The 19,524-nt window shown below is 40.7% G+C and overlaps 2 protein-coding genes across 2 annotated transcripts; both read left to right on the top strand.

Moving 5' to 3' along the window:
* Positions 1–682: 682 nt before the first annotated feature.
* On the top strand, positions 683–3,396 carry LOC102098979 (claudin-8). The gene has a single exon (XM_021299544.2). The coding sequence runs from the start codon at positions 1,155–1,157 to the stop codon at positions 1,827–1,829; it is 675 nt and encodes a 224-aa protein (XP_021155219.2). The 5' UTR covers positions 683–1,154; the 3' UTR covers positions 1,830–3,396.
* Positions 3,397–13,948: 10,552 nt separating this feature from the next.
* Positions 13,949–18,480, top strand: CLDN17 (claudin 17). The gene has a single exon (XM_065066181.1). The coding sequence runs from the start codon at positions 14,135–14,137 to the stop codon at positions 14,819–14,821; it is 687 nt and encodes a 228-aa protein (XP_064922253.1). The 5' UTR covers positions 13,949–14,134; the 3' UTR covers positions 14,822–18,480.
* Positions 18,481–19,524: the final 1,044 nt, after the last annotated feature.

The following is a 19,524-nucleotide window of genomic DNA, read 5'->3' as shown; positions in this document are numbered from 1 at the left end:
ACTGACATTTTCCAGGATTGTCTGCTGGTCACATCACACAAGAACTTGTGAATGAATGGTTCACTGGCTCTCCATAATAATGTTTTTTCTTTTTTTCTTTTATTTTTCTTCTTTTTTTTTTTTTTAATTAAAATGATGTTTTTCTAAAGTATTTGTTTGTACATGGATAGCTTTAATAGATTTTTACTTGGAGGGCCAGTACTTCCCATTGCACTAGACTCCATCAGAAGGTAATTATTAGGTTCACTTTTGCACAGGAGAACAATTTGCTATGTAGCTTAAATCATCATTCTTTAGACCAGATTGTGCAATCCTTTAAGCATGTGGATATCTCCAGAAACCTACTATTCCCGTAACACTCAGTAGAGCAGCAGAAATGTATAAAGCTAAATAGGTGTACTGATATTAGCAGGATTGAGGTCTCTTATTTTTCCTTTCTACCTCTTAAATGGTCTTTTGCAGCTTAATTAGCATCTGCAGAACTGTTTCACATTCAGAGCCACTTTATCCTTTTGGTTTTCTTTGTTCCTTGATCCCATCACTGCAGCGCTCTCCTTCAGGCTTCAGAACAAAAGTACTTTTGGGAGCAGAGGCCCTGTGGCGGGGAGCGGGAGCTCTGTTTTCCTCCTGGCAGTTTGCCATGGAGCCCAGCTGAGGCAGAGTATTCTTGCTTGGTCAGTGCAACAGCTTCAGTAGCTGCACTAGTGTACATCTAAGCCCCTACTGAGACCAGTCCCTTTCCTTAGCACAGGCAAACCTGTAGACAGTAGTGAAGGGTAGGACTTGTTTTTTGTTTTTAAATAAGCGACTGTAACACAAAGCATTTTCCTCAGAAGGTACATTTATCCTAAGTGGCTCTTGCTGGTTTACACACACCCTGTCCTTCCTCTTGCTTTCAAAAGTTGTTCCACTTGATTGCTCAGTTTGCCTCTTTGAGTCAGTGGTGGCAGGGGAATTATAAAGGCGACGAAGGCGCAGCCAAGTCTCAAGTAGCATGTGCCAGATTTAAGCTGATTTAAAGCTGTGCAGACTGACTCCGAAACTTTCTTTGCACAAGGGACAAGGACTTTTGGAAAACGTTGCTGGTATTTTTGCCAGCAGTGTGCACCTGGCTCAGGGAACCTGCTGCGTTGTGCTCACCTTGCAAAGGCACCATGGTTGGTGATGTTTTGCAGATTGCTGGGCTACTTGTTGGTGGTATTGGCACAATCGGGACCTTCGCTGTCACAGGCATGCCTCAGTGGAGAGTGTCCGCCTTCATCGAGAACAACATCATCGTGTTTGAGACTATTTGGGAAGGCCTATGGATGCACTGCATCAGACAAGCCAACATCAGGATGCAGTGCAAGGTCTACGACTCTGTGCTGGCCCTCTCGCCGGACCTGCAGGCATCCAGAGGGCTGATGTGTGCTGGGTCAGTGCTCTCCTCCCTTGCTTTCCTGGTTGCCATCATGGGGTTGAAGTGCACGCGGTGCATGCAGAGCAGCTGGCAAGACAAGGGCTATATTATCCTGACGTCCGGGCTTCTCTTCATCCTCTCAGGTGCTGTCGAGCTCATTCCAGTCTGCTGGGTTGCCCACACCATCATCAGTGACTTCTACAACCCCATGGTGAATGTTGCCCAGAAAAGGGAGCTTGGAGAGGCCCTGTACCTGGGCTGGGCAGCTGCCTTCTGCCTCCTTGCTGCTGGAGCCATATTCTGCTGCTTTTGCCGTTGTGGTGAGAGAAACAGAAACTACGGATACTCCACACCGACCAGCTACCCCATGCACAGCCAGCACCTGCACAGGAAGACTGAGAGCTTGTACTCCAAAAGTCAGTACGTCTAGAAGCCTCCTGCCTTCTCCTATTTTTAGAAGCATTCGATCTGTCTGGATGGATTTCAGCTTCTGCACAAGGGGGCATCTGGAAAGCTGCCTTTGCCTTCTGCCCTGTCACTGTTGCTGTTGGAGATGCGTTCTGGAGCTGCAGTCACCCCCAGAGTGCTCTGCTGTGGCTAGTGATGCAGCATGGACAATTTTAATGCATGGAAAGGTGAATGTTTAAAATTATTGTAATAGTAACTTGGAATAGCTTTTGGGTTGTGTGGCTTTGCTTTTGGTTGCATTTTTTGTGTTAAACAGTAATAAAGGCCTTAAAGTTCTACTGCGATATGAAATTCTGGCCTATTGCACAGAAGAGGGCAGTTAAGCAGCTGGCCTTTTTTTTCCCTTTTTGTTTGTTTGTTTGTTGTTTTGTTTGTTTGTTTGTTTTCTTTTTTTTTTCGCCTGCCTAGTAAAGAGGGGATGACAGTGAATAAGGACAAATTAATAATGGCTTAAAAGAAAAGCATTCACTAAGGGATTGATTTACTGTAGATTTACTGGAAGGACGCATGAAGAATTTGTTCAGCAGAGGAAGGTAAGCTGAAATATACATGAAAATTACCCCTTATTTCAGAGAATAAACATAACTCTGAGTTCATCCTGAACATCATTTTTTGGTGAAAGTTAATATTTCTTTAGGTAATCCATATAGGTCAAACTTATTCACATCCTTCTTTTTAGAAGCAGCAGTATTTCCTTGCAAAATTTTCATGGCTTACAACATTTTTCAATATTGTACAGGTCACAAACAGTGTTGGTTACTTGCTGAAGGACTTGATGATATACAGATTTTTAAATAAGGATCTTTAGTACAATCAGGTCAATATTTTTGCTGAGACATGCTCACACCAGCATAGTTTATAGGCATAAAGAACATAAACTGTCATAGTATTTTCTCATAGTTCACATTAAAACAAGCCAGACAATATTTTTAACACACCCATAGTAAGCAACAGTGTAAAGAAACCGAGTATACTGAAAAATATACAGTTCCATACAAATTAATTTAATAAATGAGCCAAATTAATAAATGGTAGCAATATTTTAATAGAATTTGGTAACCAATGAAAAAGGTGTCCCTCCAGACCCACAGAAATCAATGGAATTTTACCTTTGACTGAGCGGGGAACACAATTCAATTTGTGGTGTTTAATGAAGATCAGCGTTCTTGCTCTAGAGTTTGACTGACTGTTTTAAATATTTTATAGAAAGTTTAACATGTGGTCTGTAGTTCTCCAGTAACTTCCTTGGACTACTAGTACTTGAAAGTTTGGAAGCAAATTCTTTACTTCGTAAGATGCAACTCTGAACAAGCTAGAAGAAATCAAAATCTGCTCTAGAACTCTCTTCACAGTGTTTGTAAGATACTATGTATAGTAAGTTGTGTTTGGTCATGTAATTTTATTTTTCCTCTGTATTTTTAAGCGAAGTATTTCTACATATGTATATGTCCAATGTACACGACCTTTCTGTAATATAGCTGTGTGTGGCTGTATTTCCTTTGTATTCTTTCATAAATGTTCATATACCAGTTTAGTCTCTTTTTTTGGGGGGAAGAGAGTGGAGGAGAAAACCTGTTGTTAGCTCACTTTATGAATATGTTGCACAGAACTCACAACTAGGACACCAGGGTTTATAGTGATGTCTATAATAAAGTACCATTCTAAAAGGTAGGTACAAGATCTTATGCAGAAAACTACACGTATATGTACCTGTGCACTGTAGTTATCTCTGCACGGGATGACTCATACAATATGCATCTATGGGGTTTTTGCATCTCTGTAAAAGCCCTGGGTACATCCAACACTAGTGCTACATGGAATAGTATTATCTGTTCTCAGCAGAGCACACACTCATTTCGTTGTACAAACGGGAAGAGATACAAGAAAACTGTTAGAAGACTTCCAAAACTATCCACAGGAGTAACAGGAACACAAGTCCAATGGGCTATGAGTGGGACCATGAAGTTTTTGAAAATCTCCCTTAGAGATCCTATATATGCTCCAAACAGTTCATTTTAATGTAACATATACATGTGACCCCTTAAGTACCTCCCATGTACCTCCAGCCTTTTCCTGTAAATGGTATCTCACACATAGACCATAGCTTCAAGAGAACTTAAATGAAACTTCCATTTTAAACAAAGCTGGCCTCCCACATATTTGTGAACTAAATAAAACCTGAATAGTCTGAGCAAAAGGTCCTGTCTAAGGGTATATATCCAAGCACAAAACAAGCACCTGAAGCAAGAAACTTTCAAATATTGTGTTCTGTCAGTTAAAATTCATTTTCATGCTTACAGACAGCAGAAACTGTTTGAGAAATTAGCAGTATTGCCCCCATAAATGAAAACAAGGGTGTCTAGCTTATTCCCCTCTGCCCTGCACTTAGGGCACTGGTATGCATTCCTGCAGTGTAAAATGGACGTGGAGCCTTTCCAGGTTCACCTGGTGCCCTCTGTGCTGTGTAAATGAATGCACAACTTGCAAGTTAGAGGAGAGTAATGCTCATTTAACTCAGATGAGTGAAAGTTCAAGATTTCAATCAGCACTCCATGACTGAGCAGCTGAGCTTTCATCTCTAATGAGCTTTTTCTGAAATTCTCCCACTGCTGCCGCAGCTGTTGTGGAGGTCTGGATGGTAGAGCTGCCACCTGCATTCTTAGGCACCGCTCTCATTAGAGCTAGAGAGCAAGGTGGTTGCCACTCAGGTGGCAGTGGAGCAGCAGTTTCAGGAGCTGCTTTGTGCAGGAAAGGCAGAGCTGTAATAGAGCCTGCATGTATGTGAGCTTCTGACTTGCAATTTTATACGAGAGTGAATCATCTGATATGTGAAGTTATCACACATCTGCAAATCTGATAAGGTCAGCTGCGTATAATGGATTTGTCTGTCTCTTTAAGGTACAGTCCTAAATAGGCATTGTACTTCCCCATTTTTTTGAACAGGTATGTTGTCTATCTGTGAGAATTTATCTGTAGGCTCCTTGCTTTCTGCTTGATTCTCAAACATGGCTAGTAAAGAACACTAGAAAATGAAGCAGGGAGAGATTAGGAGAGGCCATCTAGTCTCAGGCCTCATATCCAGGAAAGCTCATTACTGAAATATAAGCATGGCCTTACTGTGTCAGCCTGGAGATGTACAGAGATCTGCCACTGCAACCATCAGAGACAGATGCCTACAGAGCAGCAGGAGACCAGAGCCAGCGAACAGTGGTGCTTGGGAGCCTGTTGTGCTCAAGCTATCTTTGTAATTAACCAAGCAGCATGCTTGTCTGTGATTTAAGCCCTTCACCAAGGGTCATGCTCCAGCCCCACACAGCAGATACAGTGGGCTTTCTGAGCATGAGGCATGATGCACAGATCTCCCTTCTTGCTGAGCTGGAAGAAGGCTGATGCTGAGTAACCCCAGACCTGTGAAGGTCCCGGCCACTACTGCCAGTCCTGACACATGCGTGCCTATTACCAGTTTTGCCTTGAAGAGCAAAGCTGAGCCCCTGAACAGAGCCTCTCAAACAATGCCCACCTTCATTCTGCATTTTGGATGCTTCCCACCCTTCCTTGGACTTTTTCTGCAGTGCTGTCACAGATCAACTCCCAGGCAGCAAAGCAAACTGACCCCTTGATCACCATGCTGCCTCCCTACTCATCCCACTGCCCCATGGAGCTGGTGGAGCCCCACTGCCACAATACTTTCCTGCCAAGTCTCAGCAACGAACCAACACTAAAGGGTTGTAGGCTATTGGCAGTCCTAACCATGTGTTGCTTGAGAAATTAAGAGAAGGCTGACACCAACTATTTTACCTGGGTACTGCCAAGAGTCCCATCGGCACCATCAGTTCCTTTCACTAGTGAAAAGTGGTCCATGTAGGGCCAAAGAAGACAAACAGGAGGAGAAGACAGTAGCTCACTCTAGAAAAGGCGATATCCAGTAACTACTTCATTGCGCTTCTCCATGAATAAATACACCAAAATGATTCCTAAGAGATATTTGTACAATAAAAACTTCCAGAGATGGCTACTCTGCATTGTCCTTAGCAATCTATCCCAGTGTTTAATTAATATTTGAATTAAGAAAAGTTTTCATGAAGGTTGAAATAAATCTCCCCACTGCTGCTCCATTTTTTTCTTGTCCCATCAGCTGCAGGCATAGAAGACGGACTACCGCTTTCCTTTAAAGCAGGCAGCCTTTTCCACATTTCAGGACTGTTACCATCTGACCTTTTGAACCTCTGTTGCTTAGCTCATCTCTAATTCTTACCTCACTGGCATGTTCATTACATTTCTCCCCATACTTGTTTACTTCTTCTGGCTGTTTTTGGCTGTTTCACCTCTTTCTCTAAGTTCGATGCCCAAAACTGGACAAAGAATCCCACAGGAAGCCTCACCACTGCTGAGCAGGCTGAAGATACTCATTGTAAGTTATCACAGCATGGGGTAAATGTTTTGCAAAACCAAGCAAACACCTTCCTTGAATATGTTAAATGCATTGCACTTCTGTTATTCCAGGCTTCAAGATCACCAGCTTTCCTGTGCTGTGGGACTTAACCCTTGACAGTACGATGACCAGCTGGGTGCCTAATGCAAATTTCATTGCCACAGTTCCTCCTTTATTGCTAGATCCCTGAGGATGAGAAGATGAGACCCCACTGAAATCCTTGGCTCTACCACTAGCAGAAATCAATGTCTGGAAATAGGAATATGATAGTTTTCCTTCCAATATATCATTTTGTTGTTTTACTCACTCATAGATTCTGCATCCATATTACATTACTTTTACTCCTTTCCATTCCTTCAGTGTCTCTGTTAATTTCCCACTGCTATGTTGGATGCTTTAATAAGCTCCAAATTGAATAGATTTCTTCAACTTTTAATTTCTAGAAAATGCTGCCAAACAAAAACTGAATCTATTTTTGCAAAGTCCATGCTGCACTTTATTTAACTCCCCATTTACTTCCAGGTATTCATTCTTTTCTTCATAATGGATTTTAAATCGTCTTATACTATTAGATTCTGACTAATGGGTTTCTAGTTATGCACAAAGTTTCCCTCCTCCCTACACATTCTCATAGTTTCACTGTTCTCCAGACACACAGTTATCATTCCCGATTTGACATGTATGTGAACAGTCCTTGCTTCCAGATTTGGAAATGCACATGCTGAATTTCCTTCAGTGCAAATTATTCTCTTCCTTTGGTTTTTGCTCATAAAGATTTGGAGTTTTTTATCTACCTTTGATACAGTATTGTAATTCTGCCAGCCTCTGCTTCTACTATATCCTTGTTACTTAAATTGAAAGAAAAGGAGCTGTAACTACCTTTCCTAGACTCATGCAGCCTGGTATACCTCTTCCTTTGCTGTTCTGTATTATTTGTATGCCTGTAGTACATTTTTTTTTTTTTTGAAAAGCCTAATTTGGATTGACTTTTACAGAGCCACATTTTCCCCTCACATTTTCTGACTGCTTAGGTATATTTTCTTGGTTGGTTGGTTATCTTTTCTGTTCTTCTACCAGTTACCTTGTCTGTAGAGTTATTCATCCAGTTGAGTATCAACCTTACTGCTACAAGTGTCTCCTTGCCCATGGGAATCACATTCCAGACACTTCCTAAGAATTTTTTAAGCCTCATCCACATTCACATCCCAAAGATGTTTGTCTAATTAATAAAGAATAACATGATCAGGATCAGAGGAGCTATTCTCCCTCAGTGCTCCACGAACTTTCACCTCATTGTCAGTGGTCTTCTGCAGAGATACAGATCCTGTCGTCTTAATGATCCTTCACATACCATTTTCTGACTCACAATGTGAGCCCTGTTCCATTCCAACATAAAAACACTGGATTTGCTGGGACCTTTCCCTCCTGCATTTTAAACTTGTTTTTAAGTCAGTCTGCACACATCAGGCTGTTTTCTATCCTTTTTCCTTTCCCTTCCCTGACTTACAGCCCCTTAACTCCAAACACGTAGTTGGTAGAAATAGTTATCAGACATTTCTCCTTCTTCTGAAGTATTGCACTCTGTGCTAAACTGCACATCTCAGATCTGGAATGAAAGCAGCTACTCCTTGATCACGGACAAAGATGTTCATATTTTGACAGACTACATATTACGCTGCAATTAGGAACAGCGCTGGATTGTCCCTGGGGAAGCAGTGTGCCCACACTGGCGAATCATTTGTACCCTTGCAGGCTATTGGTTGTCATTGTGCAGACACATCAGCCCCAGAAAAATGCATCAGTGTGCAAAATTACAGTGACAGTGGTGCATCCTTGGAGCTACTACAATTCATGATGCTAGAGAGGGCGTTGTGAGAGCAAGTGACAAAAATTGATTGCTTCCTGTGAAATACTCCTGCTTTGGTCTCTGTGCCAGCACAAATCCCAAGTGATTTATGACTTCCAGGAAGAGACCCTTTTGTGTGAGTGTAGGAACAGCTGGTTGGCTGGGCAGGGCTCCCCTTGTCCTCTCCTCTCCTCTCCTCTCCTCTCCTCTCCTCTCCTCTCCTCTCCTCTCCTCTCCTCTCCTCTCCTCTCCTCTCCTCTCCTCTCCTCTCCTCTCCTCTCCTCTCCTCTCCTCTCCTCTCCTCTCCTCTCCTCTCCTCTCCTCTCCTCTCCTCTCCTCTCCTCTCCTCTCCTCTCCTCTCCTCTCCTCTCCTCTCCTCTCCTCTCCTCGGAGATGAACTCTACCAGCTACAAAGGCCAAAGAGGCAGGGGCTAGGCTGCTCCTTCCTAGGAGACACCCAGCTTGTCATCTGTGGAAAAGTCAGCCGTGATGTCCCAGGGAAGAGGTGAATCCCAAACCTAAGAAGGGAGGAGTAATGGAACATCCTGGCCACAAACACAGAGGTTTCATACAGGACTCTGGATTTGGGTTGAGAGGAAGGGGCAGTGTGGGATTAGAGGCGATGACCCTGCTGTGTGCTGAGATGACATGTACGGAGGTGCCATTGGGTGCACAAGGTTCGGGCTAGTGGTGATGGAGCTCATGCTGCTAGGGTTTATTATGGAGGTGGAATTTAACAGTGTAGTTACTTACATTCAGGAGGTGGGTTTTGAGAAAAGACAAAAAGTGAGTGGGAGGGGACTGGACAGGTAGGAGCTCAAATTATGACTGAGAAAGATGGGCAAACCCCCTGTTCTTCAAAGTTTGAGACTTTTCTTTTTAGTTACCTGCACTGTTTGGTTACTGGAAAGCTAGTTCAAGGGTGTATTATTAGGCTGTGCTCCAAAAGCAATCTTTCTTGGGATTCTGAGCCTAAGAGCTTGTTTTTAACAGTATCAGGTAGTCTAATAAAAGCTATTACCTCTTTCTACAGACCTTGCCTAACATCTATCTTTAGGCCATCACTGCCACAATATACCTTCTCCTCCCCTTTTATTCCATCACAGTAAATCATGTAAATAAAGGAGCTCCTCTGTGCTTCTTCCAGGAATAGCTTAACTGTGTACACTGCTGCTAACTCTAATGAAAGCAATCAATACTGCCTTGGGAATTTGCCACTGTTATATTTCCAACAGCTTAATGTGAACTGTGCAATCAAATGCCCCCAAATATTTTCTAGAGGAATACTTTGAGGTCCTGTCATAAACAGTAAAGTGAGATAGCACATTTTCTGGCAGGTGCTATTTCTATCAGGATAGCTGCTCCCTGTAGGCAAGTATTGAGATATTGAGGTGACAAATACCTTGTAAGAGCCTGAAGCAGTTTAGATGGATTAAATACTCAAAGGAGTATTTAATATTTTATTACTGTAGGGTTTTATTACACTGAACTTGAGTTAATTCACAGTGTCCAGGAGACAGACTTCCTCAGACACGGAATATCATTAAGAGTTTGGCAGTTTTGTCAGCCTGTGAATTTCAGGCGTGCTGAGGAAGATGTCAGAAAATAAATATTAGTTATTTTCAATTCAACTGTCAGTCATAGGTTGCCTCAAAGCTAGAGTTAGAGGTCAGTGCCCAAGTACAGTGCCTGTTATGTGTCTGGGGGAAATCCCTCTCTAAGCTACACTAAGCAGATGTTCCTCTCATTTCAAAATGTGCCACGCTTGAAGAGAGGGGGAAGAACATGTGCCTTCATCTTTTAACATATGTGCTGGCAGCAAAATTAATGTTACCACAAATAAAAAGGCCTCTGTTGGCTTCAGTCCATTTTCTCCTGAATTAAAACAGAATCAAAGTAAGCTTTTGCTTCACCAACAGGCTCAAAATACAGCAGCCAAACAAAATACCATCTAAAGTAAAGGAATCATTAATTTGACTATGATTTCATTGACCAGTCCTTGTAAATAGGTGAAAACAAAGTGGTCAGTCCAGAATGCAATGAATGGACAAGTTGGAGCCACAAGTAGGGAAGAACTGATGCCATTCACATGCGTTTCATTCACATGTGGATTGTCTGCAGACAATCCTAACCCTATTTGTTGAAGACTTAAAGCAGATTTTACATGTAGAGGATGATCCAGCTCCTCTGCCCATGGGGACAGGATGCAGAGTGACTGCAGAGCCACAGCCGGATGGGCTCCCCATCACCAGGCTCTGCAGCTTTGCAGCCTCTGGGACGTTAAGAGACTTAACTGTATCTCTTAGTAATCACTAATCTAAAGTGTGCTTTTGATAAATCTGCATATTTGCCTGTTCCAAAAATGTTACTGAACCTTAAATTTAGCTCATTAGCTCGTAATGTAACCAACCTATCTATTCTTGACAAGAGCTCATAATGAACTATGTACATTACAGTTGTACATTTGTCAAAGACTAAAGTATATTTGTCTATATGTAGGTGCATGTGTATATATAAGGAGCCTAGAATTCAAGGTACATAGAAGTTATACAAAGAGGAATGAAACCTGCTTTTTGGAATACAATGGAGTGTTTACGTTATTGATGCTTATAATTAATTAAGCACTGGGGATCATGGACAGGTTCTGTCAATGATGTGGACTAGAGAGGCTCTACTTCCTCCTTGTCAAGGGGCATCAGCATTTTAAAAGCTAGGGAGGGAATGGAAGATACTGCCCCAGGAAAAGATTCAAATGAACATCCTGATTTGAAGGGAAGAGAAAATGTAAATCTGAACAGAGATCCAGGGAAAGATTAGCTGTAATGGCTACATGCCTATTTTCCTCTTTGAAGGCAAATTTTGGGGTGGACATTTTTGCATAACTGGTGTTCTCATCTTGAGGCAGGTAAGCATTCAAATAGCATAACAGATGGATGATACAGAGAAAGAGGAGACTTCTGAAGTCTAGTTGGGTGCAAATGGAATTTTCCTTTTATTTCTTCTCACCTGACACTAAAGCAATTGTATCTGCCGTGCTCATGTTGTAAACACATACTTAATTTCTACATTAGGAGCTGTCTGCTGTTCAGAGTAATTTTGAAGTAACTCAATCAACTAAGCATTTCTTTCTGAGAGGTAAAAGAGCCTTTAAAATGAGGTGCATTTCTCCAGGGTATGCAAGGGCATAAGAGCTCCCTCCAGGTTGATTCAAACACAGGGCTTTTCTGCAAAAGATGGTTCTTACAGCAATTAGCAAAACCAGGGGCTCCTTGGCATTAAAGAGGTTGATGAGCTTTTCTAGTCCTCGTGACCTTTCAAGATATTGGTAGTATTTTTGTTGTTTTTTCGCCAACCTGTCTCCTGTAGCTCATTATCATTTTCATTTCTGAAACTTATCTTCAGGTTTCAAAACTCCCATTTATTGGTTTTCCCTTCCTGCTTCCTTCCCCTCAGGTTTCAATAACAAGAACCATCCTGTCACTGGAGAGGACATGCAGCAGTGTAGCCTGCTGTAGTAAGAGGGTGTTCCTCTCTTACACCTACACCTACATTGGATGTCACTCACCATAGGTACTACTTCTGATTAAAGATCAAAAAAACACTCAACCGTTTAGCTAATCTCTGAATGTGTTGCTACACAGTCAGCATATGAAGCATTTTAATAGTGTTTCTGCAAGAAGTTTATCTGCTATACAAACCATACCGTGACTGTCACAGTGTAATTTTATATGTGACCTCAATGACTGACCCTCCCAGAGTCATGTAAAGAAAGATGATTTCACAGCAATCCTGCTAGATAAGGCAGTCAGATAAATGGATTCAGAGCATGAGGTATGGTCTGTTCTCCAGCTGTGTATACCTTCAAGAGCTGGCTGGCTGAAAATGTTGCACAAAGAGTTTTTCTGTAGAAAAAAAAGACATTTAAGTGCTAGTTTTGAGAGGGCTTTTCTGTGATAAAGTGTTTTTTTTTTGTTTGTTTTGTGTTTTGGGTTGCTTTTTTTTTTTTTTTTTTGAGGTTTAAATAGCAAATAAAAAAACAGTTTTGAGAATTCAGAGGTAGAAAGTCTCACAAGATGAATGGAAACTGTACTCAAGTTAAACAGCACAGGTCTTGTGTGCAGTCTTCTAAGGGACCAATATCCTGCCAGAAAAAGGAGTTTCTTGTAGACAGGTAACCAACCATAACATCTGGTTTCATCTCTACCACCTCCTCCTCTGTGGCACCAAATGAAGTGCCCTAACTTTTCTGCAGCACAGGATTCTCTTTTTTTTTTTATGTCTGCAGTAGAGTAGTGCAATATTCATCTCTCTATAAGAACAAATCCGATAATGTATTTTGTTTCTAAAGGTTACATTTCACATCTCAGCTGAAAACATTTTTTCTCTCCACATTCCTGCTGGCAGACTTGGAGGCAAAATGAATTGCCCAGATCCCTTGGGATTATTTTCCATGTGGATATGTAACATTATACTATATGACTTGCATTATTGGGTATCCCTTCCTTACAGTTAGTAACTGTAGGAAGGAGGGGATTTTGTGGGCTCTCAGTGGTTTATGGGCAATTCACTTTTTCATGGGTTTTAGCTTTCACTTTGAATATGTTGTGTAGACACCTAAGGCTGTAACTAAATTAATGCAATCAAAGGCAATGTCTGATATTTCCAAACACACAGAGCTCACAGCACAACAACCCACAAGCAATCTAAGAATATGTCTTTCTTCAACAGCACTTCTAGTGGCCTTCATTGTATTTAGTGGACTAGTATTTTTTGGTTTTCTTTTTTTTTTTTTTTTTTTTTTTTCATTTTTCTAACCCTATTGCTTCGAAGAGCTGGAGTAACCAAAGCCACATAAATTTCAACAACAGCAATGAGCTGTCAACATGTACTATTATCTCAAGGTAGGGAGAAGAAAGTAAAATACCCATAATGCAGCAATTATTCCTAACTTGCCCAAGGCAAATCAGTCTTTGGCATACATTTTCGTCCAGGCTTGTAGGTATCTGTGCAGGCTGAGATACATGCTTGTGGGAGGGATCTCTGACTTTTTGCGTGGTGCATTGTACACTGAAAGAAAAGCTCATCCTTTTCAAATTGGACAATTGCCCCCAATCCTTCCTAATGTTACCAAGAGAAGATTGTTAGTATGGAACATAATGACAGCACTGTCCTTCTAATGGGGAGAGAGTCTCATAGAGGATTATTTCCTAAAAGCAACCTTACTTCTGGATTCAAAAGCAGAAGCTGTGAAACTCTGCCAGCTATTTTCTTTGTCGTTGCTGTGAATTATGCAGCTGGTAGAGTAAAGCTTTGATGTTGATTGGAATACTTGACTTTCCTGTACCTATCTAATGTCATGATTACACTTTTGTATTTGATCAAAACCAGGAATATACATTAAAGAGCTACAACAAGTACCTCCTAGCTTGATTAAAAAAAAATCAGATGTTTTCCCAGGGCAGTTGCACTTAGAAAGTAAGCCCCACTCCAAGTCCAAGTTTAGCTCTGGTCATAAGAACAACTGTAATAACCTATTTTACATGATGTTTTAACAAATGGAAGTTCAGGTTTTCTGTACTAAGTTTCAACATAGCTGCAATCTTATAGTTAAGAAATTAGTAGCCCTGCAATTTGGTACCTTTGAATGAATCCCTGACAATTATAACATCACTATATACACAGTATGAGAAGCAGTAAAATCAGCTATGACACACCCCTCCTGGCTTCCTATTGGCTGGAAACTTGTTAGGCTTGATGGGTAGGAACTGTAGTCAGAGGGGATTTCAAAGCAAATAAATAGCAGGTACTTCTAGCCAGTCAGAAATATATTTCTACCTGTCTGAACCTCAGACTGGAATGAACTGCTTTGAAAAAAACCCAACAACTGCTATATGAGGAAACGACTGGAGAAAGTATTCCCTCTTATACTTTATATTGCTTCTGTGAAAAAGGGATTTTGGAAGACTTTCTAGGCCACGTCTCTTGAGGTATGTTTTTCAGAAGAAGCATGGCTTGCTGTGTGTTACAAATAGCTGCTCTCATATTTGGAGGTATTGGCATGGTTGGAACTTTGGCAACCACAGTTATGCCACAGTGGAGAGTTTCTGCTCACATTGGCAGCAACATCATAGTATTTGAGAACATCTGGGAAGGACTGTGGATGAACTGCATCAGTCATATGGGCATCAAGTTGCAGTGCAAGTTCTATGGCTCCATCCTAGCTCTCCCCCCTCTCTTGGAGGCATTCAGAGCCCTCATGTGCATTGCAGTGATCCTGTCAATCATTTCATTTTTGATGGCTATTGTTGGTATGAAGTACACTCACAGGACCAACGAAGATCCCCAGAGCATCAGTATCTTCATACTGGCAGCTGGAATTGCCTTTCTCCTGACAGGCATCCTTGTTCTGATCCCTGTCTCCTGGACTGGAGGCATCATCATTCGCGACTTCTATGATCCGAAAGTCCCTACAACCCTGAAACGAGAACTAGGAGCTGCTCTCTACGTGGGCTGGGTGAGCACTGCTTTTCTCATCGCTGCAGGAGCAATGTACTGTAGCTTCTGGTGCTGCGGTGATAGATCCTCAAAATGCAGATACCCATCACTTTCCCGTCACAGATTGCGTAAACCTGACTTGGCAGGAGTGTCGTCCCAAAGTGTGCAGGCCTATGTGTAATTGCTATGGGTGAACTTTCTGCTTAGCATGTTGATATGTACTGATTTGCTTCAGTGTCTAATTAAACTCCGAGTCTGTAATGGAGGGAACAATTTTGTTAATTTGCTATTTTCTATTGACATACATAGCTGCTTTCAAGCATACTTAGAGGAAAAGTTATTACATGTACATTAAGTTGGAGCACAGTCAGAAGAAAAATCTCACCATTTTATGGGAATGAAGAATGGCAGGGGAACAGCAGTGGCCATGGCTCTCTCGGGGAAGACACGCAGCATACGGTTGGGCTGGAAGGAAGGTGACTGCTCTGCAATAGCACCATTGCCTTCCCCTAAAGCCATGACGTGCAAAGGGAGCAGTGCATTTCACTCTTAGGTAAAGTTTCCATAAGGACCATCTTAGGACAGTGGTGAGAAGTGTGGAGTTGACAACATGGCTGAAGCAGCTGCTGAATGAACGGAGAAGCTGTCAGCAATCTAGCTTCCAATATTGGCAAACAAATGTTCATACTCTCCTATCAGAGGCCTTTGTGATTGACAATGGACTTCACTGGTGCTTGTGGAGTTGATGTTCTTTGAATAATACAACTTTTAATCACATTGCCAGACTTTGCCATGAATGTATTAGCTTTCTGTTGCTTGCTACCTCTTGTCTTTTATGACTTCTCCTGCTCTATAGGTAGCATCTGCTTTTTTTTTTTTTATAAAATCCAGGACAAACCACCTGTCTTTATGCACTGTAAAGCACCATGCCAATGTAAAGTATAATTAAACAAACCAGGCAATGTATAATAAATGTGTAATCCCCATTTCCCTGTTGGAGGATGAAGAGCTCCTGCCTACATCTCCTATCACACCCACAAAAGCCAAGCCCTGACGTTGTTCTGAATGACTTGTGTTAGCAAGACTTATTTGAAAATGTAGACTGATCAGCCTGATGCCTGTCTGTCCATTGTGCAGAATTCAACAGTATTTTCAGTTTTTTTCTTTTTTCCACAACTGAAAACTTGGAACCTGCTTTTGACAGTGTGCGTGTCACAATGTTGTTAAGTGACCAACGAAGATTGAAAACTGTTTTTCTGCTTCTTTACACTGTAGTAATGGATAGTACCGTTTAATTAATAATTTCACGACAGAGGTACTCAGTTTGATCTTTTTCTGTGTCTGTGACTGGCATCTGAAAAAAGAGTGCAATGACTTTTTGAGTTGAGCAGAGTAATGCCTCTGTATATTCATTTGACTATTCAGGTTGAAGCAGAACATTTAATTAAACAAGCCTTTTATTAACTCGACTTCAGATGAACCTAAATGAAACAGTGCTGTTGAACACAGATATTCATTACATATATTAGGTAATGTGCATTTGCATTTAAGACAACCAGTTCAGATCTTTTAGTGGGAATTTTCTAGTCACGAGAAAACAGGTTTAATGTATCCTGCTCATCACTTGAGCAGTCAAATCAGCTCTTATGAGTTCCAAATGAGCCTTTAAGAGAACATTTGTAAGTAGGTTTTCTGGTAGTAAACCAAATATTTTTGTGTTGTCTTACAGCTGCTGATGCTTGTCACAGCAGCTGTCATTGGGTCAGACAGCTCATTTCAGAGGAGTAATTCTGTTGACTTTGGTAATAATTTATACTACCCTGAAGACTTCCACCTCTTATTTTATTGTATTTATGTCCTATAACACATATTTTGTTTAATAAATATTTGGTGAGTAAGCCAGAATTACACTTTTTTGATTCATTTAGATATGACATTTGTGATTAACACAGCAAAGGATGAAGACATACACGATTCAAATTTGATACATATTTATATATAGGCAATGGATTTAAATGATGAAGTATGCAATGTAATGCAACTTTATGCAGATACGAGTGCTTAAGAAGTAATTAAGTGCAGTTTTCTATAACATTAATTAAAGAATTGTGAGTGCTTTCACTATCAGTGGATTCATTTAGAAATCAAATCTGAACTGGGTGTGCCATTTGCAGTAGTAACTTTCTTTTCAAAGTGTTGAAAGATAAAACTGCTTTATTTGAGCATTTAACATTAATTTCAAAGAACACCTAAGCTTTTTATATCTAACATTAACACCTGATGACTGCATATTCCTCCATTTCTCTCTTTTACCAGCTGATCAAAAGATGAGCTCAAACAAAATCTCAAAGCTCAGACAACCTTGTACTTGCATATGGGCCTGACTTTGATTCCAAGCATATAGCTAGGCTGGGCCGCTGTTTGGATGTCTGGGTGTTTGTTGACACAAACGGCAATTTCTAGTGGTGTGATTTAGCACTTTAGACTCATCCAAATATGTTTAAGAGTCTGTGACACTAAAATTTTGGAACTTGATGCAGGAGGAAATTTCTCATAAGAAGCTAATTTGCCAGAGACATAACACAGTGGCAAACCTTCTCCCTTTGGACAGAACAGGAATTCCTTTATTGTAGATTCTGGGTGGGGAAATCCCATAAAGATGTTTACTAGGTGTTTTACCATTGAATGCATTTGACTGAGTAAGCTACATGCATTTGTGTCTGCTAAGGAAAACAGAGTTTTTTCTTCTTCCTTTTCTCCTATTCCAAACCTGTGATGCTCAGAACTGACTAGCTGGAAGCTGCAGTTTGGAGGTCTGAGTAAGAAAAGGAAGTTTTAAGAGCTTTAATAAAGAAACTATGGTTGAGATTTGAAAACAAACTACTGCTGTTCATGAGTTTTGTGAGGGTAACAGGAAGATCTCAGCTTGAGGGGAGCTATGGAGCTGGCACAGTTCTCTAACACCCATATTCTACCCTCCATATGGTGCTCCAGGAGAGCTCCTGCCCCTTCTGGGTCAGATCCAGCCACACCTGGTTTGAGGTAACCCTGAGGGTCTAAGGTTGGAGCTTATTTAGATGGCTGAATGTGTCCTTTCTGAGTGACATCTGAGAGGATACTCAGAAATATGTGTAATAAAGTGAAGACATTTAGGGAAAGGGCCAGCTCTTTGCACACTTCAGTGTACAGGAGGGCTGTAGAAACAGAGCAGTGTTTGCACACTGCATGATGGAGGACCAAGAAGCAGTAGGATGTGAATAATGGCTGTTGACTGGACTTTTCTCTCAAAAGAGAATGCCTGGCATGCAGGTGTCATTTGATGTGGATGGCCCAGGGTTTACTAAAACATTATGTCAGGTCTTTGTGTGCTGGAGCTCTGCTCTCATTGAGGACTGGAGGCAGTAAACTTGCTTTTTTGATGTTATATTCACATTCCTCTAGGCAGAACTGTCAGAAACTTCAGGCCTGCTGTATTTCTTAATAATAGCTGATTAAAAGTTGTGGTTGAATATCTAGCTTAATATCCTGATGCCATATTAAAGTAAATGTTTTGTGATTGCAGGACAAAACAACTTTGCAAAGAAATGTAAATAGCTGAGTTTTGCTATGCATTTGAAATAAATGTATGAACCTTTGAGAGGCTTTTTTTAAACCATTGTATCGTTGTTTCTTTTTTATATAAAAGTGAATTAATGTATTTTGCCATTTCCAGGGAAAGACAGCTTCAGTATTTTTATAACGTCCTTTTCTGATTCGGTCTTTGTTTTTAGGTTATACTTTGAGATTTGCTAGATAATAAAGTGCATCTGATTCCTTGGGAAATAAAATACACAAAACTGATTTAGTGCTGACTTCCAAGACTTGTTCATAAGAAGTATCCTGAAGCAAACTGATATTTCAAAAGCTGGTCCTGAAATGTATGTTCATCTCTGAGATGAAAATGAAAGACTCTGGAGCAAATAATCCACCACTAAGATCCAGCTGAGGGAATATATTTACAGAAAAAACAACAGCTTAGTAAAACATTTCATTATACCAGAAAGATGAATCAGACAAGTTTTGAGACAAATAAATGCAAGCAGTCATGTGTCTTGATATGCAGGGCAGTCCTGTGTCACCTCTGAAAACTGGGATAGAGCTGACCCACCAAATAAACAATTCCTTTCCTTTGTATCTGGTATGGAAATGCTCTCTGAGTTACACACTTTACTTCCCTGATTTGAGTCTCAGAGTCTGAGTAAGACTAACTTGACATTTTATGACTACTTTAAGAAACAAAGAGCAAAACAAAATAAGAAATGCCCTGATAAGGGTAGGACATTTTCAGCTGAAAAGGTCTGTGTCAGTGCTTCTTGCATTCAGTTGCCACTTGCAGAAAATGTTCCAGCTGTCAATGAAGACAAACAAAAAAATATTCAGAAGCACAAAGATTTCATTTTTAGCAACATCAAGGAACAAAGCTGGTTATGGAGAGGATTGTGACGACACTATTAACAAGCCATGTACACCTGCAGGGTCAGCATCAGAGAGTTTGTTCAATTCCAGGGATTGGAATGAAGTTGATGTGTTCTCAGTGACAATATAATAAACAACCAACTGCATAATTTTAAAAACAATTAAAGGAAAAAGAGAAAACAATATATTGAACTCAGCTGTTTGTACCAGAAGATAAGCGGAAGACAGAAGTTTATCAGAGATCCTTATCCCTACATTTTCAGCCCTTTAAAAATGAAAGTGTGAGCTAATTCCACCATTAGGCTTTTTATTCTTCTATCTGATCATTAGCATGTTCTTCCAAAAAGACTTCTCATTTAAATGTGTCATCATCTGCACAGTGTGAAATTTTGAGGCATTATAAAAGAGTAATCTTTACTGTGCTGTAGC

This window comes from Columba livia, chromosome 1, assembly GCF_036013475.1.
Source record: "Columba livia isolate bColLiv1 breed racing homer chromosome 1, bColLiv1.pat.W.v2, whole genome shotgun sequence".
Classification (NCBI taxonomy): domain Eukaryota; kingdom Metazoa; phylum Chordata; class Aves; order Columbiformes; family Columbidae; genus Columba; species Columba livia.
The sequence above is the reverse complement of the archived record's forward strand: the minus strand, read 5'-3'. Positions and strand labels throughout refer to the sequence as shown.